At 42.7% G+C, this 22,826-nt stretch overlaps 3 protein-coding genes and 1 non-coding gene across 4 annotated transcripts in view; 2 read left to right on the top strand and 2 right to left on the bottom strand.

Annotated features, from left to right (window-relative positions):
- Window positions 1–8,868, bottom strand: part of cep295 (centrosomal protein 295) — a 56,859-nt gene extending 47,991 nt beyond the window's left edge. Inside the window, exons 1-15 of the mRNA XM_041941174.1 lie at window positions 8,519–8,868; window positions 7,392–7,592; window positions 6,944–7,068; window positions 6,769–6,862; window positions 5,893–6,006; window positions 5,668–5,808; window positions 5,107–5,290; window positions 4,755–4,934; window positions 4,240–4,476; window positions 3,678–3,775; window positions 2,410–2,622; window positions 2,013–2,089; window positions 878–1,622; window positions 469–643; window positions 1–138 (exon numbers count right to left, since the gene is read on the bottom strand). The exon at window positions 1–138 is cut by the window's left edge and continues 60 nt beyond it. Coding sequence (XP_041797108.1) covers window positions 1–138; window positions 469–643; window positions 878–1,622; window positions 2,013–2,089; window positions 2,410–2,622; window positions 3,678–3,775; window positions 4,240–4,476; window positions 4,755–4,934; window positions 5,107–5,290; window positions 5,668–5,808; window positions 5,893–6,006; window positions 6,769–6,862; window positions 6,944–7,068; window positions 7,392–7,592; window positions 8,519–8,617 — 2,821 coding nt within the window. The 5' untranslated portion in view covers window positions 8,618–8,868. The remainder of the gene's footprint in view (window positions 139–468; window positions 644–877; window positions 1,623–2,012; window positions 2,090–2,409; window positions 2,623–3,677; window positions 3,776–4,239; window positions 4,477–4,754; window positions 4,935–5,106; window positions 5,291–5,667; window positions 5,809–5,892; window positions 6,007–6,768; window positions 6,863–6,943; window positions 7,069–7,391; window positions 7,593–8,518) is intronic.
- A 240-nt stretch (window positions 8,869–9,108) lies between these two features.
- On the top strand, window positions 9,109–15,879 carry med17 (mediator complex subunit 17). The gene is made up of 13 exons (XM_041941425.1): window positions 9,109–9,266; window positions 9,856–10,100; window positions 10,214–10,377; window positions 10,609–10,828; window positions 10,971–11,107; window positions 11,537–11,618; window positions 11,811–11,963; window positions 12,427–12,557; window positions 12,966–13,150; window positions 13,318–13,455; window positions 13,816–13,933; window positions 14,081–14,240; window positions 15,119–15,879. Exons 2-13 carry the CDS (start codon window positions 9,866–9,868, stop codon window positions 15,325–15,327), a joined length of 1,932 nt encoding a protein of 643 aa, XP_041797359.1. The 5' UTR covers window positions 9,109–9,266; window positions 9,856–9,865; the 3' UTR covers window positions 15,328–15,879.
- On the bottom strand, window positions 14,446–18,981 carry LOC121609722 (V-set and transmembrane domain-containing protein 5). Its single transcript, XM_041941426.1, has 4 exons — window positions 18,549–18,981; window positions 17,177–17,503; window positions 16,504–16,647; window positions 14,446–16,170 (listed from the first exon to the last, which is right to left on the bottom strand). The coding sequence occupies exons 1-4, from the start codon at window positions 18,622–18,624 to the stop codon at window positions 16,139–16,141; spliced, it is 579 nt and encodes a 192-aa protein (XP_041797360.1). The 5' UTR covers window positions 18,625–18,981; the 3' UTR covers window positions 14,446–16,138.
- A 1,762-nt stretch (window positions 18,982–20,743) lies between these two features.
- Window positions 20,744–20,934, top strand: LOC121609785. The gene has a single exon (XR_006007017.1). It is a non-coding gene; the product is annotated as a U2 spliceosomal RNA (small nuclear RNA).
- Window positions 20,935–22,826: the final 1,892 nt, after the last annotated feature.

Genomic DNA, 22,826 nt, shown 5'->3' with positions numbered 1-22,826 from the left:
GTTCAGTCATCATCTCAGGGATGCCCAGCCTGACACGGGTCACTGGAGGCTTTGCTGCTCGAGGAGGAGGGAGGAGCCCTGAGGGGAGGGCTGACGATAGGGAGGGTCCAACAGGAGCATCGCTCTGAGAGATGGAATCTTCATGGAAATTTTTTTAAAGTTACTCTACGATTTCAATGACACGGCAGTGTTTATGGAAGTGCAACAACATCACTGATTCAGGACTAATAATTAAATTAATTATTAAACAAGATAATAGGTTTCCTGAGTTGGATTTGAATGGGAAAGTGTCAAATAAGTCCATTCAATCAATTTTGATCACCGGTCTTGAACTAAACAGCAAAAGTGCGACAAGGCACCATCCATCCTCAGATCAGCAAAACATTTTGACGAGATCAAACAGAAAACGAAATGTTAAATAAATTAAGGGGAAAACATTTTCCATTCTAAAATGAATAGCTAGCTCACCACTGTTAGATGGTGGCTGCTGAGGGGAGCCATCTTTCTCCTGAGGGTCTTCTAGGTGTGATAAAGTTCCTCCGTTACTCTCCTCTATCGCTCTCAGCAGGGATGCAAGTAATTTGAGGCGAGTCTGTCTGATGTTCCCTGAATCCAACACTTCACTGGCAGCCTCTGGAACTGGCTGTGGGTGAGAAAAGACAGCAGGAAAGTCTTTACATGTGCTGGAATTCTGTTTCAATATTTAAAAAGGGGGCATGATCCTCACAATAAGGAGGATCAATAAATTTTCAGCTGAGAAAGAAGTTTTAAACTTACTACTTCATACTGCAGTTTTATATTCGTCTTAGATTTGAAACTTTGATTTGTCTACTGTACTGAAGCAAAAACACCAGGCAGCAATGGTCCCCTCACTTACTTGTGCATCAGTGTGAATCAGAGCCTGCAATGTCTCCTTCTGCCGCCTCATCTTGTCCATCTCCACTTCCTGCCTCTGCCTCTCTTCTTGCTGCCTCTGCTCCAGCTCCCGTCTCTGCCTCTCCATGTCGTCTTCTCTGAAGCTCACCGACCCAGTCAGCAGGGAGCCAACCACTGCATGGTCTGGAACCAGAGGTGCACTATCTGTAATGCTTGGGCTAATGGCTCGGATGGGCTCAGAGACTGGCTGGAGAGGGATGCTGGTTGAGTGGTGTGTTGTGAACGGTTTGGAAGGCAGTGGCTTCAAGAAGGGTCTCATTCTCTCTGGAAGGTGCTCTGTTACTCTCTCCATAATGTTGTCAGTCAGCCAGGCAGAGACACCTGGTCTCTGGTTCCTGGGACTGTTTGAAACGGACTCCAGTTCATTTGGCAGCAACCTGGAGCAAACCCCCAAACTGGAGCCAGAAAGACGAGGAGATGGAGCCAACATACCAGACTCTCTTGGGGGAACTTCGGCAGAGGTTTGTGGTTTGGCCTGGGTGTATGCAGGCACTGCAGGAGTTGTTGAGAGTGACAGAGCGGTGGGAAGCTGTGCAGACCCAGTACTGTGCAGAGGTGGATGAATGAGGCCTGCAGGCATGAAAGCAGGCGGGAACGTTGTGGCGGTCGTGTTGTAACGAATTTGTAGAGCTCGCTGGTATTCCGCCAGGCGCTGGCGAGCCACTTCCACTGACCTCTGGTGAATTCTAAAATAAAAACATGGTCCGACAAAATAACAGTGAAGTCAAGTCAATTTCATTTACGTAATATCACAAAATTTCAAGGGCCTCTACAATCTGTACAGCATACGACCCTCCGCCCTGAGAGCCTCTAAAACCCCACTCTGTGAGGAACCTGAGATAAAAATGAAGCTAAAGTAATGCAGCACTGCATTATAGATCATTTTGGAGTTTTGATGTCCTCAAGTCTAATGTACAATGTGGAAAATATTATAGGAAAAACATTCTGGTACTGTATGAAGGGTGAATTATTCTGTCCCCTGTATTCTGTCTCTTACAATCAAGAATAAATGTATGTGAAAGTGGTGAAAGTGACTGGTTAATCACAAAAAAGTTTGTCTTTAGGCTTTAACACACCTGTTTTGTTCCAGCAGCCGCTGTTGGTATTCTCGAATCCTTCTGGTGTGCTCATCTTCACCTGGAGGAGGCACCAGCTGTCGAGTGCAGAGGTGGAGGAAACGATCATTCATCACTGTTCTGAACAGACGTTACATGGGATATCTTAAAGCGTGACTCAGCAGTAGCTGTACATTTGACAGGAACACTGAGAAAGGCAGACGGTATATTTGACCTGTTTTGATCTCCAATTCTAATTTCGTCAAGATCAAAAATTTCTGAAATATCCTCACCAGTCAGTGCAAGAAGACTTGAGAATGTCTGTTGACAGATACTAAAAATGTAGTTGCGAAATAAAAGACGATATGAGAAAACAACATCAACTGAGAACAGCTTTGAAATTTAAGCAAGGGCCTACCTCTGTGGCCGGACCAGGGGTGATGGACGTGACTTCCTGGTCATGGACAGGCACTTCTGGTTGGTTGGCAGGTGCTTCCTGGGTCACAGCAGCCTTCAGATGTTCCCTCTCCTGCTGGGCCTCATGCAGCATCTGCTCCAGTTTGGCCTTCTGCTCTTCCAGCTCCTGAAGCAAAACTACCTGCTGCTGCTTCTCCCTCTCGAGCTCCTCCTCCTGCACATAAATATGTAGAAAGCAAAAAGCCGAAGATACATTACATATAAGGTTGAACGTGAAACCAGTTTTCAGCTAAGCTTCATTACTGACTGGAGCAACGGAAAAAAAAACATTTGAGCCATCAGTTTTGTTCAAAATAACACAAGTTGAGACTTGCAGTTTGATTGAAAAGTGAGAGCTGATTTAATAAAATCTGTCAAGCCAGTCACCTTTTTGTCTTGTGAAACGCAGCCTTCAGAGAATCACATTTGAGCGAGGCTCCTGTGTTCCTCTGCTGGGTGTAGATACAACATCCACCAGCCTCCATTATGTCCAACTTCACTTTGCTTTGCTTTGATTTTTACTACAGAAAACCTTCAGGCTCCAACACAGGGACTAAAGTCGAGGTCGGTAGTTGTTTTATGTTCAAAGCAGAACAAAACTGTAATGTGGAGAGAGAAGTGAAGTCTCTTCTGAAAAGGCCTGACCTCCCGGCCCAACACTCCTGCTTTTGATAGAGGCTGGACTAATTGAGCAATGCGGAACACCTGGATCAATCAATCCAGACCAATCATAGAAACCAAAAGAAGCTATTGGACTAACAACAGAACCAGGCTTTGGATTCTTTGAAAAACAGTGAACAGACAACACCTCTCATCAAAAACTGATCATTTTAATGTAATGTCATTCCAGCTGCTGTGAAGGATTGTTTCAGATTGAACAGGTTTAGCTAATTACTGGTAGCTCACGTGACATAAAGCACAACACTCAATCATTATCAGCTTTCTGCTTCTTTAATGTCTGTGGCTTCACAAACAAGAAACTGAGGGAGATGAAGATTTACCATTTCAGCAGGAATAACAACATGCAGCATGTTTCCAGTAAGAAACTGACTTTCCAGTGTCTCAACAATATTTTCTAACAATGTGATCCATCAACTGTCTCTGAATACAAAGCTGAAGCTTTTAAACCTGCCTGATGTGTATGTGAGCAGCAGCACAGGCTGCCCCTGCCTACGTTTATGTTTAAAAATATTCCTGCTGAGTGTCATATGAATGGAAATCAGCACGTACCCTTTTCTTTCGTTCGTCTGTAAATTCTTGGATTCTGTTGTCAAGTGCAAAAGGACTTCGATTATCTGCTGCCGTTGACTGTTCTGTCGTCTCCAATGCTGGTGGAATAAAATAGAAAAAACACAAAATGAACATTCTGACTTACTGTATGTCTCACAAAAACTAATTATTTAATCTATTTTTACTCAGGAATGCATATGAGAGGAACAGATCTGAAATCTGAGAAAACTGAAGCGGAAAAAGAAAAAAGAAACAGCTGATAACAGCTGATATCTCGGCAGCTGTAAGACTACTTCACTTTGACAATGCAGTTATGCTTTTAAAGTAGCTAAAAATATATTAAAACATATATTTCTAACATTTATATAGCAATAATATAAAACTTGCCAAAGCACAGATAAATTGGTGTACATGGGGGAAATGATGAAAACAATGAAAGCAGGGTAACATAAGTCAGAGCAAAGGCCACAAAATCTCAAGATTTTCTAACATCAAAATAGCAAATGTATCACATTGTGCACATCCATCATTTTATCACAGTTCCTGGCAGTGACTGACTCACCAGGTGGTGAGTGGGCAGGCCCAGGAAGCTCAACAGGAGACAGTTCATCTTTCTCCTCGCTGGTCAGAGAGCCAGTGTCGATGGTTGAGTCCCGCTCTGGAATCTGATCGGTGACGACAGTCGGTGAACTTGCTGCAGGGACATGACTGCTGTGGTCAGTCCACTGGTTCCTCTGTCTCCTGATACGATTGAGGAGCTTCCTCAATGCTCGTCTTGGAGCAGGTTTGGGGGGCTCCACTGCAGGTAAAGAAAAACAGTGACTGCAGTTCTAGCTTAGGAAAGATGAGTTTCAGGGAAGTTACATCAAAGTTATCACAGGTCAGACTGTATTCAGGGATGGTAAGTATAAGATGCTTGTCCTTGACAGAAAAATTGACATAATTTACATATTAAAGTCATTGTATTGATTTTGTGCACAGAGTAACTGGCATTTATTTGAACAAATCTTGTAAAAACTCTTGTAAAAAAGTCTAAAAAGACTTCAGGTCTTGTGTGTATCTGGTGCTTCTCTTCACCTTGAAGAGATGTTTCCTGCTCAGTGCTTCCAGCTTCTTGCTCGGCCTCAGGTTCTATGTTTTCTGTTCCCGGTGTGGCAGTTTCATTCAGTGTGACATCCAGCTCTTGGTCCACGCTGCCAGTGGACAAAGCTGGCAGAGGCTCAGGTACCAGCAGGACCACCAAGTCACCTTTAACCCCTGGGATCAGACACAGTCCTGGTTTAGAGGATCCTTCTGGCTACTTCAAATGTATTTGCATGGTTTAAAACAAAACTACAAATACTGAAAACCCATGACAGACACAATTGTGTTTGTGGCTATTTGTACGCAACACATTTAGTTGAATATTACAACACTGAACAGTCCTTACTCCTCTCTCCAGTATACATGTCCTCAAAAGCAAACTCCATCTCCCTCTGGAAGTCCTCCCTCGTCTCCTGTCTCTTACAGAGAGGCTGGAAGATCTGAGCAGGCATCTGTGCCACCTGCTGCCTTCTCCTCTGCATGTCTGTCTGCTGCATGTGCTCCAGTTCAACAAGCAAGCGCTCACGATCCTAAAAGAGACCATCAAAGCACAAATAGCACACTGATACAAGACTATTAAACATGTAAAAAAGAAATCTTTAATCCTAGTATTAACTACTTTTCCTATGATGGACTGCACTGGGATCTTGGATGACTGGGGTTGTGTTTGTATGTGACTAATGTGTCAGTGAAACAAAACACGAATGTAATCCAGTAATACAAAACACTACACTCTTTTTATTTACATAAAAGTCAGTCTTCTTACTTTTGGCGAAGGCTGTTGTCCTGCTGTCAGTCAACAGTGTTTGCAACAGTGATGGCAAGTAACATCAGAGCAAATCATCTGTCAGATATGCATGATCAATTTTGGTGTTTGTCTGCTCATCAAGTAACAGGTATGTTGTACCTGCACGAGAAGTTCCCTCTTCAGCGCCTGCTTCCCTCGGAGACGAGCCTTCTCAAGCTGCTCCTCTCTCCTCCTGTTTTCCTCCCTCTGTAAGTCCTGCAGTCTCATCACCTCCAGCTCTGCTCCCTCGTGGGCATCAGGCTGAAAACACATATACAGATTAGACAAATCCAATAGGAGCAGGATTACTAAACTATGAATGCATACAATAATACGATGGCTTACCCGCTGTGGTTGTACCTCTCTGTCCACTATGCTCTCAGGCATGTGGTAATGCGTAGCAGCAAAGGCACTCACATCAGATTTCTTTACTACATGTGGCTTCTTGGAATCGATGTTCTGCTTGAACAAGGAAAGACAAAGTTACCTCGATGTCAGCCAGAACCTAAACAGTGCTGCTTGTGTTCTGATGCACCTGCCTCTGGAGAGAATACCTTCAGATCAAACTTACTTGATGGTTGTGATACATTGCAAATGCATAATGACACTGAGTGTAGCTGACAGTTCTGTGTTTTCTTATTCACTAAGTAACCACAATGAGAGAGACGTTGTTTTGATTATATGCAAACACCCCTCTGTTTGTGCTTTTTTTCTTCCACTCAAGAATTTCTCATTTCTAGCTTGCTAGCAAGACTTATTTGTGTGTTGGGAGGATAAATAGTGAGATTGGGGCTGACTGGTGATGATCGAACATGATTTGTGAACAGGCATTTGAATCTAGAAACAGACTGATTTGGTTCCAGACCTCCACATTCCCGATTTTTTCGGCGATTCGAATAGAAAATTGAATAATGAAGACACAGAATGGAAATTTAGTCGGATTATCTGGACACAAACAGACTGGATCTTGTCATGTGCCACCAAGTTTTGTTAACTGTGCTGATAGTGTGAATATAAATGGGGGTGTAAAGGGGGTAATTTAACTTCCCACATGTACAACAGTTTCCATCAAATCCTTAAAAAATGTATGTTCAGCATTACTGAAACACAACCCAAAATTGATTCTGTGAAACCTTCGCATCAAATTACCAGACTGATTCTTACCATAAACTTTTTAGCTAACAAATCCAGTGGGATTCATACACTGATCAAGCAAATCACCTGAATGGGGTTTGAAGGAGGCGGTGGGAGGCTGGCCACTTTTGCTGATCTTTCCTTTTCTGCCTGTAGTGCCTTCTTCCTGGCATTAATGGATCTACAGAAAAACAAAGGGATAACTTGATGTTCAGTTAATTCTGACTGAAGCAAACATGTGAATGTTGGTGATGCTGCTCACCGGCTTTGTCTCTCATGGTCTTTAAGCCTGTGTGATTTGAGCTCCTTCAAGGCTTCTCGATAACGCTCCTTTGCTTTGGTTTGATTTTCTTCTTCCTTCTGAGCTATGGCTGCCAAGTCGGGTTCCTTGTGCAAATAAAACAAAATTACAACATATGAACTTGGACACTGTATTCATCTTTTAGTGAGAATGTTAGGAAAAAGATGATTTTGTTCACATTTTGCTTTCAGACATTCTCCCTGGTTTGGCCTTTGATCATCTCAGTTTCAGTGTCTCCAAATTCATCTTAAATCTTTGCGCTGAGCATCTAACTCAACAGTGACAAAAATGCCCCTGGGGGCTGTGACAGCTTAATTAACAGTTGTATTGTCTTCATTCAGCAACAGAAACTCTATTGAAGACAAGGTATAGCTGCTGTCTTTCTTGTTTGAGACCAGTGTTATCTTACATTTTCTTTTGCACTCCTGTGTCCCTGGCCAAGAAGCTGGAGGCTCTCCTGGTATAGTTTCTGCAGTGCGTTTATTTTCTCCCTCTGCTGTCGCTCCCAGTCCGCTCTGAGCTCCTCCCCCAGCTGTTCCAGCTCACGCTGCCGTCTCTGCTGAACCTGTTGACGGACTTGCTGTGCGATGTACCGCTGCTGTTCCCGCACCTGGGTGTCAAAGCAATATACATACATGAGCATACTCTTAAAATAACAACTGAGTTTGAAAACTATCCAGAGGGGTGTTTTTTAATTAAGGTTGCTCATGAAACACAAATGCTCATCTTGAATGAGTGTAATAAACTGAAACAAGGCTGTTTCATAACACCGAATCAGACTTAGTCAAGCTTGATTTAAGAACTGTTTGTTCATGACTTTGAATCAGAGAACCAAGACATCAAGCACAGGTCCCTTGAGTTCATAGTAAAGAAAACTGACATGTTAAGACAACTGTGATGTTCGTGGCCACCAAATAGCTGACATGGAGAGTAAAATATAACAGCAAATTAGACCTAAAATAATAAGAGAACATGGTACAACATAGCATTGATGACCATCAAATATCACCCTAGCCTACCCTAGTAAGAAAATCAGATAATTTGCATCTCCTATGAATTAAAGTAAAGGCAACTTATGAGTCTACAGCTATGGGTCAACGCTGATTATTGGCTTTATTCTAATTGCAATGTTTTCAAAAGCACATATGTTGACTTGAATAACGTTGCCGTGAATACACTCTCTAAGTAGATATGAGCTCAGATTAAAAATAAGCATGCCCTGGCAAAAAATAACTGATGTTCACTGTGCAGCAGTAAAGAGTGACTGTCGGGACAAACTTTGGACAAAACACTGTGTTTCAGTCATGCTGATTTATTCTAACACCGGTTAAGCCTGAGGTGACAAAAACCTGAAAACTAGCCTGACCATACCAGATCAGACTTAGCGTTACTTAAATGTTTTTATTAGACAGCCTTTCCTGACAGCAAGCCAGAGTGAGGCCTGGCGTAACTGGTAATCTTTCTCGATGGAATATCCTTCAGGTAACACTGTAAAATGTCAGCTAATCAGAAATACCGAACATAACATTAAGTTACCTGCTGTATTCGCAGTTTTCTCCTCCTTTCTTGTTCCTCTCGTATTAACCTAGCCTCTTCGTTGGGGCTGAGTCTTAATTGACCCACCTTTCTCTTCATTTTCTACAAATATGCTGTCGGACATTTCCCGAAAACATAAAGTAGATAACGTTAGCCGTGCTAATTGACGTTAGCTAGCTTCACTGTGTTGCAGGTATTCTCTACCATCACGACGTGTACAGACATTTGAGGAGACTTTTAAAATGTCAAACAAATGCTAATGTATTACGGAAAGACCAAAACGGTGGCGTAAAGAGGTTAAACCAGCCCCAAGTGTTTTGTTTATCATCCGAAATCCATGCCAACCTGAAAACAGCAAACGTGCAACCGTTTTTTTGTCCTAAACGTCACATCCGGTGGTTTAAACTGCCCGCCGTGCTGGTGGAAATTCTTCCTGCCTTTGTTCTCTTCTTGGTTCCTACCATAGATTAAACAGGTTCCTACTTACATTTTGTCCGTATAAAATGATATCCACAGCGGGACAACATTAAAGTAAAAGAAAAAATGGTGATATAATCTACAAATTAAAAGGATAGGGTAAAAAGTATCGTGAGGTCCCTTAAAATGCAACCAGCCTCCGAGTTTAGGGGGCAGTAGAGTGCACTTGTTCCTGTGTAGAGACCGAAGAATGAGCCATTCACGGCGCTCTTAGAAGATATACAACTACTCCTGTGAATAACGTTTTTTACTTGTGACCAGAATACCAGAGGTAAGATTTATATGAATAAAAGATTATGCCATCAGTTGGGCATTTCTTTCAAATTATTGTGTCTTCAGTTATCCCGTGAGATTAGCAAGGGGCTAACGCTAGCTAGTCTTGCTAGCTAGACGCAGCAATATATAATCAAATGCAGCTATTGCCGGCATTATTTGTTACACTTATTCGTGCAGCTGCTCAGAAAATAGACAAGGCAGTTAATTCAAAAGATAAACCAGCAAGTCCTGAAAAGTCCTGAATGCTTTAGATTCACATGGTCTTAAGTAGATGACAACATGACAATTAAGTGATACTTTTAGATTTGGAGGTGGTGAAACAACATTACTGTTTTTTTCCAATTGGTTACCCAGTGTATTTATGCAGACCTGTTTTCTGCTTTGTGCTTTCTTCTTCATTTTAAACAGTTTGTCAAGTTAATTTGTGTTTGGTTTACTCTTATTATTCAAACTGGCCTTGGAAGATATCAAATTGTTACGTTCAGGTTGGATCCACTTCCGCTCTTCACTCAGCTCTGTCCTCTGCTGTGTCTCTGACAGTTTGAACATTCAGTCTCTTTGTTTGCCTTCCTTCTTCATACCAGTGTTGTCATCATGTCTGGTGGTCCAGCGGTGAGGGTCAGCATTGAGTCTTCGTGTGAGAAGCAGGTGCAGGAAGTGGCCCTGGATGGCACAGAGACATACGTCCCCCCTCTGTCCATGTCCCAGAACTTGGCAAAGTTGGCACAAAGAATTGACTTCAGCCAGGGATCTGACTCAGAGGAGGATGGGGGTGAGGGTGAACCCAGGGACCGTGAGTGGGGGAAGCAGGAGCCAGAGGAAGAAGAAGGTAATATATGCCGAGGAGAAAATTAGAGTCGGAGCTAGAGTCTGTTAACCCGACTGGTACCAGCTATGATCCATCCCTCAGATTAAAATCTGATCAGTGGTTTGTTTACACAGGCACAGTGAAGTTTCAGCCGTCCCTTTGGCCCTGGGACTCAGTGCGGAACAACCTGCGCAGTGCCCTGACAGAGATGTGTGTACTCTATGATGTGCTCAGTGTGGTGAAGGAGAAGAAGTACATGGCCTTAGACCCAGTGTCTCAGGATCCAACAGCTGGCAAGGTGAACTGCTAAAGAATATTATGGTCAATCCACATCTGTAGGAGGGGCAACACTGAATAAAGATCTGACAGATAATTCACTAGTGTGGATGCAACACAAACAAAAAGTTCAAACATGATGATGATCTTTGGTAGTATTTCTCAAAGAGCTGTGTACTTTCTGTATGTTCTACACATACATTTACTTTAACCCTCTGTCCATTCATAACAGCATTTTCTTGCCATTCTGCAGACCCCCCAGGTGTTCCAGCTGATCAGTAAAAAGAAATCATTGGCCACAGCAGCGCAGCTCCTCCTGAAGGGAGCAGAGAAGCTCAGTAAGTCCGTAGCAGAGAACCAGGAGAACAGGAGGCAGAGGGACTTCAACTCTGAGCTGCTGCGACTCCGCTCACAGTGGAAACTACGCAAAGTGGGAGACAAGATCCTGGGAGACCTGAGCTACCGGAGCGCAGGTGATAAAGCCTCTAATATATGTCCTTCCTCCTCTGATAGATACGTTCTTTGTAGATTTTGTGTTGTACAAAGTAATGTTAGGACACTTTATACTTGTAGTTTTGCTCCAAGCTAACACGTTTTGACTTTTTACCCATTCAGGTTCCCTTTTTCCTCACCATGGCACATTCGAGGTGATCAAGAACACAGACATTGATCTGGACAAAAAGATCCCAGAGGATTACTGTCCCCTTGATGTCCAGATCCCCAGTGATTTGGAGGGATCTGCTTATATCAAGGTGAGAGTGAAACAGAACATGGATCAGCTCCATCGCTCCATTAAGATCCGATCTTTGAGCTGTGTCAAAAAATGTACCTGTGGTGATTTGATTTTATACAGGTGACCACTACATGTCCACTACATGGTGATCAGCAGTCGGAGTTCATTGATTGCTCACATTTTTCACTCATCACTGCATTTTTGTGTGAATTTAATGAGGAAAGAAAAGAAGCAGTAGTACAACCTTGAATGAATAATCATCTTGAGGCACCTGTAACTATTAGAGTTCGTTGTGTTTTAAGTTGGACTCTGCCTACCAGTGTAGTGCAGTTATAGCTCTTTTCATTTTGTTTAGTTTTTCACATTTGCCATACTACTGTCATCTGCAATCACTGGTGCAGCTCTGAAGATTTCAGTTGTAATAGTTGCACACTGTTTATGTCCTCAGGTGTCCATCCAGAAACAAGCTCCAGACATCGGTGATCTGGGAACCGTCAACCTGTTCAGGAGACCACCAAAAACCAAAGCCGGTACGGCTCAACACACACATTACACATCTTCTGACAGGCATTTAACTTAAAAACTGGTTCAGTAACTGTCTGCATCTCTGCCTGTAAATTTAGTTAAATGTACGTCATCTCGTCTCTCTTCCCAATCTCCTCACCTGCTCTCTCTTCATCCTGCCGCCATCTCTTGTTTACCTTTCTTAATTTTTTGCCCAGGTACCCAGGCGTGGCATGTGAAGCTGGAGGCAGCTCAGAACGTTTTGCTCTGTAAGGAGATCTTCGCCCAGCTGTCCAGGGAAGCTGTTCAGATTAAATCCCAGATCCCTCACATCGTTGTGAAGAATCAGATCATCTCGCAGCCCTTCCCAGGTCAGAATGCTCATGAAAACATCCAAGTGGTTAAAGTTTGTGCTACTGCATGAGAAGATCTGTGTTTTTACCATTGAAGTACACAAACTGCACTTTATACTCCTAAACAGTAGGTTAGTATGACCACTGCCTACATTAGCTGGTTTAATCACTACAGCCACATTAGTGCTGTACTCTAAAAGTGAACAAATAACATGTATTTGATGAACAGAGAGAAGTAATGTTATGGAAAATTATTTCAAAACGTGAAGGAAAAATATAAAACAACTTATTGGAAAAGCTTTCCTGCTGTAGGAGTCAGTTGCTCCCCTGGTACAGATGTTATTCATTCATCATGTTTATATCTGAATTACTTTGAACATTGTAAATCAAACTTTTCTGCTCCTTTATCATCTCTGTGGCTCTGGAGTCGGCTTCACAAACACACTCACGTCTTCTTTGTTTCTGTGATCCACCTTTATAGGTCTGCAGCTCTCCATCTCACTGTGCCACTCGACAGGAGAGAAGAAGAACCATCGGGCGTCTCCAGAGAAACCCAAACCAGACGACCACCTTTACGTGCTAGAACACAATCTGCATCAAATGATGAGAGAGGTGACACGCTGCCTGAAGGCAGACAAATATTGAAAAGAGGCTGCTTGGTTTTATTTTAGAACCAGTTTGACTCTTGGTCACTGGATGAATGTAGTTTCAGGTCGTTATTGATGTGTAAGTAACATAGGTCAAGCTGTGTTACAATAAACTACTGGCTAAGTTTAGTTCAGTCTTAATAACCCAGCATGGAAAACATGGCAAAAGCAGACTCATCTATCAGTTACGTCTGGATGCGGCTATCGTCTGTCCAACCCACTTTAGAGGAAAACACTCTCACAGAGGAAGGAAGTAGGATGGCAGCTAGCTAATTCTCATCTCATTTGTTCTCTGATACATCCAGTTCAAGTCTTTCACGTGTTTAATCGTGGTTTAATCCGGTCAATTTTCATCCCATTGTTCCTGTTACAGTTCCACAAGCAGCAGCTGAGCTCTGTGGTGATGCCGCATCCTGCTAGCGCCCCCTTTGGCCACAAACGCCTGCGCCTCGCAGGGCCACTGGCCTACGACAAAGCTGAAATCTCCACCTTGCAGCAGAGTGAGGGGCTGCTGGAGAAGATCATCAAACAGGCCAAACACATCTTCCTACGTAGCAGGTAACTTTTGTAGCACCATCTATGATTTTATCTGAGGACTGATATGTTTGCCAGTGGTGGTCATAGCATTGTATCACATCAAGTACTTTGTTAAAGCAGTGTTAACTATAAATATGCTGCCATGCTTCATAGTCCAGCAGTATTAATGCTTGCGTTTGTGATTACAGGACGGCGCGGACCATCGACAGCCTGGCCAGTCGCATAGAAGACCCTCAGATCCAGGCTCACTGGTCCAATATCAACGATGTGTATGAGTCCAGCGTCAAGGTGCTCATCACCTCTCAGGGCTACGAGCAGATCTGCAAGTAAGTGGAGGAGACGCTGGAGGGCAGAGAGGTGGGAAGGATGAAGGGAGACAGAACATGGGAGATACAGGAGAAGAGCTGCAGGGGTATTTGTCTGCAGGCACTTGAATAACTTTCTAAATGATGTAAACTGAAAGCAATGAAAAGTAATCAGAGACCTGTTTCTTCAGCACGTTATTTAAGTTTTGCTTTCAGTTTTACTGACAGTCTTATACGGCTGCGCAGTACAGGGAACACAATACCAAGAGTTTTCTGCTTTTGTGAGATGCATGAAAGCAGGAATATGTTTGTTTTTTCCTTCCATTTGACTGACTCGTATGACCTGTCTCAGACAAGACTTACTGTGTTTTGTGTGTTTAGGTCCATTCAGCTGCAGCTGAACATCGGTGTCGAGCAAATCAGAGTGGTGCACAGAGATGGACGTGTCATCACGCTGTCCCACCAGGAACAGGAGCTGCAGGACTTCCTCCTCTCACAGGTATTAGTTACTTTCCTGCACTGATCACCTCCCACACAGGCAGTGGAGGAGGCTGTTGCCAACTGAGCTTAAAACGGTTTGGTACAAACTGTTTGCGTCATTGTTACCAGACTCACGAGCCTCCCTGTCCGTCCTGTGTTATTACAGATGTCGCAGCATCAGGTGCATGCAGTTCAGCAGCTGGCCAAAGTGATGGGCTGGCACGTCCTAAGCTTCAGTAACCACGTAGGCCTGGGCCCAGTGGAGAGCATAGGAAACGCCTCCGCTGTCACCGTCGCCTCTCCCAATGGAGAATACGCCATCTCAGGTGAGATGAATGACGTCGGCTCTGGGATGAAAATGCTCATTCAGCCCTTCTGTTTTGTTTTTTTTTATACTGTTGTATTTCAGCGCCACTAAATTAGTGAAATGTAAACGCATGAAGAAAGCATGATTATACATGTTGTGAATATCCAAACAGGAAGTTCCCTACCTTAGAAAAATCAAAAAGAAAATTGTGAAACATGTTAAAAATCAGCCACTTGTGAAGCTTTATTGTTGTTATTATGTTGTATTTTTCCATGAAATTAATTGCCAGATTTCCAGTGCAACTCCCGAGCTCAGCAGCTAAATAATGTTGATCTAAGCTTCATGATGCTTTTTTGTCAGTATCTCAGAATCAAGCAGGGACTTCTTCAGTGTGAAATTCAGCATTCACAGGGGGAGAAATACATGAGAAGTGGAAATAATACAGTTTTTCTTACCAACTTTATCCCTGATTGACCAGAATGCAGTGCAGCAGAGATAAGACCTGTTGTATTTTGAGTTAATGGGCTTAGTTTTCCTAAATACCCGTGCTGCTGTCGGCCTTTGTGCCAACGCGTAGAGCTTAATGCAACCAGGCCACACCCAGCCTCTGGTGGTTGTGAAAATTTGAGAGAAGTAGGAAATCATTCACGAACAAAGAGGCATGTTGATGCAAGCTGGGGAATCATTAACAAATCACAGCACTTCATCACAAAGTAACTGCTGGAATGCATCCTACCGACATCATAAATGGATGTTATCTAGCAGCATAAACGTATCCTGAGGCAGTCAATGATAAAGTAATACTGAGTATCCTCATAACCTCAAATTACCAAGAATCAAGAGTGGATGTGTTAACATGAGCAGTGTGTGTCTCTGTGCATCTGTTTGTCTGTTCAGTGCGTAACGGTCCAGAGAGCGGCTGCAAAGTTTTGGTCCAGTTCCCCCGCAGCCAGACCAAAGAGCTGCCGAAGAGCGACGTCATCCAGGAGGCCAAGTGGAGCCACCTCAGAGGGCCAAGCAAAGAGGTCCACTGGAGCAAGATGGAGGGACGAAACTTTGTCTACAAGATGGAGCTCCTCATGGCTGCTCTGACTCCCTGTCCTTAGAGACAGCCCCCCTCCACTCCCATACGCACAGCCAGGCTTCACATCCCGAGATTTCCAGCCACGTGTGTCCCAAAACTTAAACAGATGGCAGCACGAAAACAACAGTTTTTGCAGCCATGATGGAAGTCTGTTCATCAAAAATGTGACTTTTTCTTCCCAAACTGTTTTTTTTTTTTTCATGGACTTTTTGAACACTTCCATAAACTCCTCTCCACCTCCAGTAGTGTCTGTGAGCTGCTCTGGTTTTGATCATGTAAGGTGTGGAGTGTATTCATACCTCAAGTAATTTGATCTGAAGTAAAGAGCAGAGGGTGTCTGTATTTGTGCTGATTTGTAATATAAGAATGAAGCTATGAATTGGATGTTTTCTGGGGACTTCTGGTACAGAAACAATGTGTTCCTGCAGTCTCTTTTTCCTCATCACTTCATCTGATTCATCAGTTTTTCCAGGTTTTTCCAACACCTGATGCAAGTTTAAAGTGAGTGTGTTGAGTGACGTAAAAGAAGATAACAATTCATTTTCTAAGGCAATAAATACAGTATGTATTGTTTTCCAGTGTCATGATATATTTACATTCAATCCAGTGTCATCAGCAGCGAGATGTAACGTGTGTGTATTTAAAACAAAATGTAAACGTAGGACAGATTTTCATAGCTGACGAGCCGTCCTCCTGGTTGAGCTAAATGTTCTTTTACATTTTACATTCAACACCTGAATGTTATAAGCAGTCCTTTTTGCAGCACTGACAGGTGTGACCAACAGTCTGTGGTGGTTCTCATGTTGCGCATCCAAGTCGCACCTGGACGTCCATCAAAGCGGCTGCAGCTCTGTTGCATCGTTTTCTGTATAAAGGGGGAATTAAACTCGGTCAATGCAGAAACATAACACAACACAGACCTTTGTACTCGAGCACAATGGATAACTTCAACCTATCACGCCCATTACACCACCCTATATATACACTCCACACAATGATGCAGAAATCAACTGAGTAAACTATGAACAAACCTCTTTGTAGAATTTTTCATTTAGATCCTGCATATAAGACCCCCACAGCGCTGCTGTAATAACTGTCGTTGAGTAGTGAAGTGAAGTGTGTGAGAGTTTGATCCTTGATGCAAAGCCTGTTCATAAAGGTGCATGCACTTCAGAGACTTATTGTCACATCGCCTTACCTGGCATCTGTTTCCTGCGTCTCCACGCCACTATCTTCCTGTAAACCTTGTCTAGTAGCCAAATGGCCAGCATGAGCAGGCCAGCCAAGCAGCCCAGTGCTAAGGCAGAGACAGACAGGTACTGAAGATCCTCATACAGCACCTCTGGAGGACAGGGACACAGGAGCCACATCACATTTCATTCAGAAGTCACTGTTAAAAACCTCGGGCACAGACTACTTTCTAGAGATGCAAACATGCAGCTTAATGCAGAGAGGAGGTCAAACTTCAGCAGGAAGACAATCACTGTGACTCAGTGTTAATGAAAATACGAAATAACAGTATACACGAATATTTTCACACGTTTCCCTGAACTCAAAGTCTCTGCTTTAAGATGTGAAGATACTGAGATACTGGAGCAGCAACTGATGCCTGAATGAGGAATGAGGCCACCGGCTGCGTTTTGTTGTCCATCCTACTGAAGGATTGTTTGGCAGGTTCTTGTGTTCATTCTCGTCTGATTTGCTGCGGCTTGCATCAGGCAGCAGGAATCAGCGTGTGAAAGCAAGCTCTGCAAGCTCATTAAACCTATGGCTGCAGGCCGTTGTGTAAAAGACAATGTGGTCAAATGAGTTTTTTTCTAAAATGTGGAGCTCTTAGTTATTTGTTTTAGGAATGAGCCGAAGCCACTCACCGTTCACTTTCAGGACAAAGCCAGCGTCCTTGCTGCTTCCTGTTATTTCTGTGACGGTGACCACGTAGAATCCAGCATCCTGCAGCCGCAGGTCCGACAGGCCCATAGAGCCGTTGCTGTAGGGCTGCACTCTGCTGCTGTAGTCCACGGTTATGTTGGTGTACCCCCCCGGCTGCCAAGCCCCTATGGTGCGGCTCACCGCTCCTGACATAAAGGTCCATTGTATGGTGGGGATCCCGATGCAGGTAACGTCCACTGAGAAAAACACGTCCTCCTGCACTGACCTGGTGAGGCTCCTCTGGGGGGAATGGATGGAGATGGCCCCGGCTTTCAAAGAGAAGAAGATTTAGATTATAGATTCAATGTGACATATTTTTAGATAGATAGATAGATAGATAGATAGATAGATAGATAGATAGATAGCACACTGCATGATAAACACCTTTAGGTAGGACAGTCTGTGTGTGACACAATGCAGCTCCATAAATAGAAAATATGTGACGTCATAGGTTTTGCATCTCATGACACAGTTAGTCGCTGTTGCTGATGAACACTGTGGATCATTTGCATTAAACTCCATGTGGAGGCAGAAACGTGCCACCCTGAGCTCGCTGGAAGGGTGAAACTTGTCAAACGAGCTGAGAGGTACCGATGTGATTGTAGCCAGCGTTACCGGCCTTATGGCTGCTTTCGCCGCCCCTCATAAAATATTTTCACAGGAGTTTCAGTGTGGATCTGGTTCTGCTGGTGGTGTGTTTGCTTAATGAGGCACAGGGAAAGAATTCCACCTGAGAATACCAGTGCTGACTAAGAAACAAGGCAGCGTTTCTGCCCTTTTACTCACACATCACAGTTAAAGTGATGCAGGAAACGTCATCACACAGACATGTCCACATTTTGACACAGATATAAATAAATACATGGTTCTGTGTGCTATAATCTATGAGGCTATAGCCTTATTAGTTCATGGCCCAATCACAGCTCTACTCTTTATTTAAAGGTTTCTGCTCTTCTTATGTTTTAGCAAAGAAGCTGGTTATTTCCTCCATTTTAATGACATCAGTTAGTCTTTCCCACTTCCTTTTTTCTGTGGGATTCACATTTTCTCTGCTGCACTGGGACCAGGAGAATCGATGTTTACATGTACACAGCCACGTGTACACGACTGTGATGCTGATCTACTTAGCTCTACCGTGCAAGTAAAGACACAGAACCTGTGAAAATACAATGAGTTCAAGCTCCAGTTTTCCCTCCCGCTGGGTTGGACCCTCATCCTACAGTAGGAATTCAGTCCTCACCAAATATAGGGTTGCCATATACAGTAGGCATGCTGTCAAACACAAATAAGCGAGCTCTGTGTTGGAATGCTTACCTAGGTGACACATATATAATGTGATGCTGATAAGCACAGCAACATCTTGAATATCCCAGAGCTTAAAATGCCACATTAGAATCCCAGACCCATTGGTCGAACCGCAGCATAAGAATCTCCTCCAGGTTCTTTCACATTCTGATGTTTTCTCCTCTCCGTCTTTGTCCTGTTCTTTCGCCCATCCTCGTCCCCAGGGTGTCCCAGGGTGTCCTGTCTGTCCGTGTGTGTGAGAGTTTTCCTCCTTATTTTTGTGAGAAATCAGCGTGTCGGTCAGAGAAGTGCTGGAGTTTCCCTCCTCTCTCAGGACTGAGCTGGATTTGTCTTCATACCTGTGCAAGTCGCTGCCAGCTAGCACACACCTATCAGACAGGTTGAGCCAGAGATTACTGAGCAAACATGTATTCAGAGTTCAGTGATCTCACACCTACACACACCTACACACACTTGAATGAAGAAAGCTGCAGAACAAGCACACAAGTATATCATATCCATCTCAATTTACCTGCTACCCCCGCCCAAAAAAAAACCTCACCCACATATGCAGACACACTCGCAAAATAACACCAGGATAGGTTGAATCACCTGGTATTCACGGCGACACACCTGGTAAAACATGTCAAACAGGAAGTGTATATTCACACACACTGAATGCACCAAGAGACACAAACGCACAGCGAACACAATCACAGTGAAGAGACGGTTAACGCAGAAGGCATGGTTCACTGCTTGATTCTGTGCTTTCGTGTTATGAAATCTAGTCTTCTAACTACTTTTATGAAGATCCAAACTAGGACCTAATGGTTTTAATAAAATAAAATCTCCCACCCTTTCAGATGGACTACAAAATGCCTAACACTGTTTTTACTAACACTATTTGTACTATGTAGCTTCCTCCATTAGTGAAAACTTAATTTTATTATTGTGCCATATTGGAAAATTGTAATAAACTACAACAATGTTGCTACTGTTTATTGATTCACTTATATTGTGTATTATTGATCATATTTGGGCGGGTTTTATGACTTTGGTTGGAGTTTGAGCAGAACTGGAAAACGTCCAACTTATCTGGCAACCCTGACTAACGTTACTGCCACCTGTGGCAGGAGGCCTGGGCACCAGTGCCAGTGCGGAGTCGAGAAAATAAACTTTATGTAAGTTAATTTTCACCAACTAACGTGACATTTTATATGACAGAATATTTAATTTAATTGTCTAGATAACATTTATGGAGAAACCAATTTGCTGTCGGCTATTTTTGGGGTGTTTCATCGCGGCACCCGTGTTTTGATTAGCCAAATTAGCGCTAGCTGCTAGCTAACATGCGAACGTTAATTTTTATTTGTTGTGTTGTGTGCAAAATGTTTCGCTTTTAGTGCAGTAAAAACTTACTCGCGTCAACACTTGGTATTCATGAAGGTTTCAGTAGAAGGTGACATGCTTGCTTTAGGTTAAAATTAACGTCAGCTTAGCCCAGAATTGCTAACTTACCTTGTTGTCTTTCTTCACCTCCATGTCAGTGTTTCATGTAAACTGACATCAGTGTTCAATAACGTGCAGTAACATCACATAGTTACAGATATTCACATTCACACACACAGACATACATTAAACTGGGCGAATGTAAAGCACTTTGAGGTGTATTTACACTTTTGTAGATTTTCTCTGGACTTAAATTAGTAGTTAACTATTTCTTAAATTACAAGGATGTATTTTGAAATCGTCAACAGTTAGACTTACATGACTAATATGTTAAGTGCAACTTGCCCTGTTCTCCACCAGAGGGCCCGTTCGTTGTCTGTCGGGGAATTAACGGATCAAGCATTATTTTCTTTCTTCAGAGGGGACTTTTTGTTTGCTTTGGAGGTTCTTTGTGCGTTTATACGTGATATGGCGTTAGTTTTGTTAGTAATAGAAGTCTCAGCTCCCTTTCTGAAAGTAAATAGCGCAGCTCTCACGTTTGGAATTTTTATTGGACTAGATTATGTCACATGACCAGGAAGTGGTGTTTAGCTGTATATGCTATAGTCTTACTTTGTTGAAATTGCACGATTTTCTACAATTTTTCCTCATCGGCTGTGTGAAGTGTACTTTATTTCTTTCTCATCGAGTGGAACTGTTATTGAAACACAAACTCAAACCGTCAGTCAGAGTTCCGTCGCCGAGAAAGTCCTCCCCGTGTTGGACGCAGGTCTGGTATCGCTTCTCGGCCTTTTGGCTAAGATCAAGTGTAGTATCTGTTCTTATCAGTTTAATATCTGATACGTCCCCTACCCGGGGACCATATATTAAATTGATTTTTGGAACAGGGAGATGGAATAGGGGCTTGCTCCGTCCACTCCACGCATCGACCTGGTATTGCAGTATTTCCAGGAACGGTGCACCCCCTGACAATGTTGAAAAGCAACTAATTTGTTAAACTGAGAAAGTACGTCAAACGAGTCACTAGAAAAGCAATGTAATTGACAGATTGAAAGGTTATATAATAAATATTTATGTTTCTCATTCGTGTTTGATAAAAAGTAGTTGTCTCGTCGTGTTCCCTCCTGTTATGCTTTGTTGTTTTTCGTTTTGACTGCAGAATGATTGTTCTGCACCTATATGGAAAACAGCACAGCAATGAATAGAAGTTATAACACCATATAACATATATCTGAAATTATAATACCATCGATCGTGAAGCATGTATTCATTCATTCATTCATTCATTTACTCATTGAAATATTGAAAGATATGGCCACAATGCTAAAAAACAGGCTCTTTCTGCCCTTTCCACGCTTGACAAATGATTAATTTATGAAGTCCTCACTGACAGTTTGGATTGACTCAGTTGTTAAGAGGTTCATTGCTCTCTAGTTCTGCACATTCACCGAAAGTGACCTGCTTAATGATCTCTAGTGTGGTTTCAAAGCTTGAGAATCGCTGTACGTGCGTGGACTTTATTTAACTTATCTATTTTTTTCTTCGTGTTTTCAGAAATAAATCCTCTTTTTATGGTGGTTGTAATGTTTGGGTTGAAATATATAGATAATGGATATAATACGACACAAATGTTAAACTCCTATTCAGCAGAAGAACTGGTGTTGTTCACACTCCAGATCGGTAGGTGGCAGTAGCAGAAACTGTCCACCAGCTGTAAACAAAGAAACAGGAAGTGGCCACAGTGTGAAAGAAAAGCGTCGTTTATGTTTTCATTATTTCCTCTGAACATTAAATGTGGATCAGATAACCTCAGAGCCTCTGTGTGACTTTGGCTCAGGTTGCTGTTGGGCTGATATGCATTTGTTGGAGGTGAAACAGATAGAACTGGTGATTTTATGTTGGCTTTTCCAGTAGGATACAGCAGTGCATGATGGGAAATGTAACCATCATTCATCAAGTTAAATTATAAAAAATAGTCGTTGTCAGCCTTTATCAAAAACAGTTTCTTCTGGATTCAATTCCTGCGGATTATGTTTAAGTCAAACCGTAGTGGAACGCAAATGTCTTTAAGGTAATTGGTCTAAAGTGTGTGTGTCCGCGTGCAGTGGCTCCCCCAAGTGGTCACACTGCAGTGAGGACCGCAGAATATTTCTGAGACCGTTTAAAGATACTGTAATGATGTTACTAAGAAACATTTTGTTATTATTGTTGTTGTTGTATTTATTATTCAGTTTCTATTATCTGACATCTTCTTGTTCTTGCATGAAAGCAACCTGACATTCTAAATGAATGTCTCTATTTTTTGATAAACCTTTGTTGCATTCAGCAGCTGATATTCCAGAACTTACTGTTACTGTAGCACAGACATGTTATTGAATAAAGTGCATGGACATCACTACAGTGTGGACAATAAAGTATTATTGAACATGATTAAGGATGAAATGTAATAAAAATAAAGACTATTTACAACATGGAAGATGCTTGTGGTTTGGGTGAAATTGTCTTGGTGTTGTTGATGCTGTTACTCACCTGTAGCCACCTCCTCGATTGCTGCTGAAGCATATCCTGCTCAGTAAAGCCACGCCTCTAACCTGTGTACAGTAACCACCTGCCCACATGCAAGTTGTGTACAGATGCCACTGTGCTCTCCTCAGCACAGCCGACTCCCATCAGTAACATTCAAACAACAACCCTTTTTTTGAATTATAATGACTAATCAGCACAAAAGAAATTCCCCACAAATGAATCTGTTAAATAACAGAACAAAGAACAAAAGCTAAATGAACCACACGACTGTCAAGTGCACTAAGACATGAATATTTCAATACCAAGATTAAATACTCTGCTGTGAATAGTAAC

Source organism: Chelmon rostratus, chromosome 7 (assembly GCF_017976325.1).
Source record: "Chelmon rostratus isolate fCheRos1 chromosome 7, fCheRos1.pri, whole genome shotgun sequence".
NCBI classification, from domain to species: domain Eukaryota; kingdom Metazoa; phylum Chordata; class Actinopteri; order Chaetodontiformes; family Chaetodontidae; genus Chelmon; species Chelmon rostratus.
This window is presented reverse-complemented; position numbering and strand designations above follow the sequence as displayed.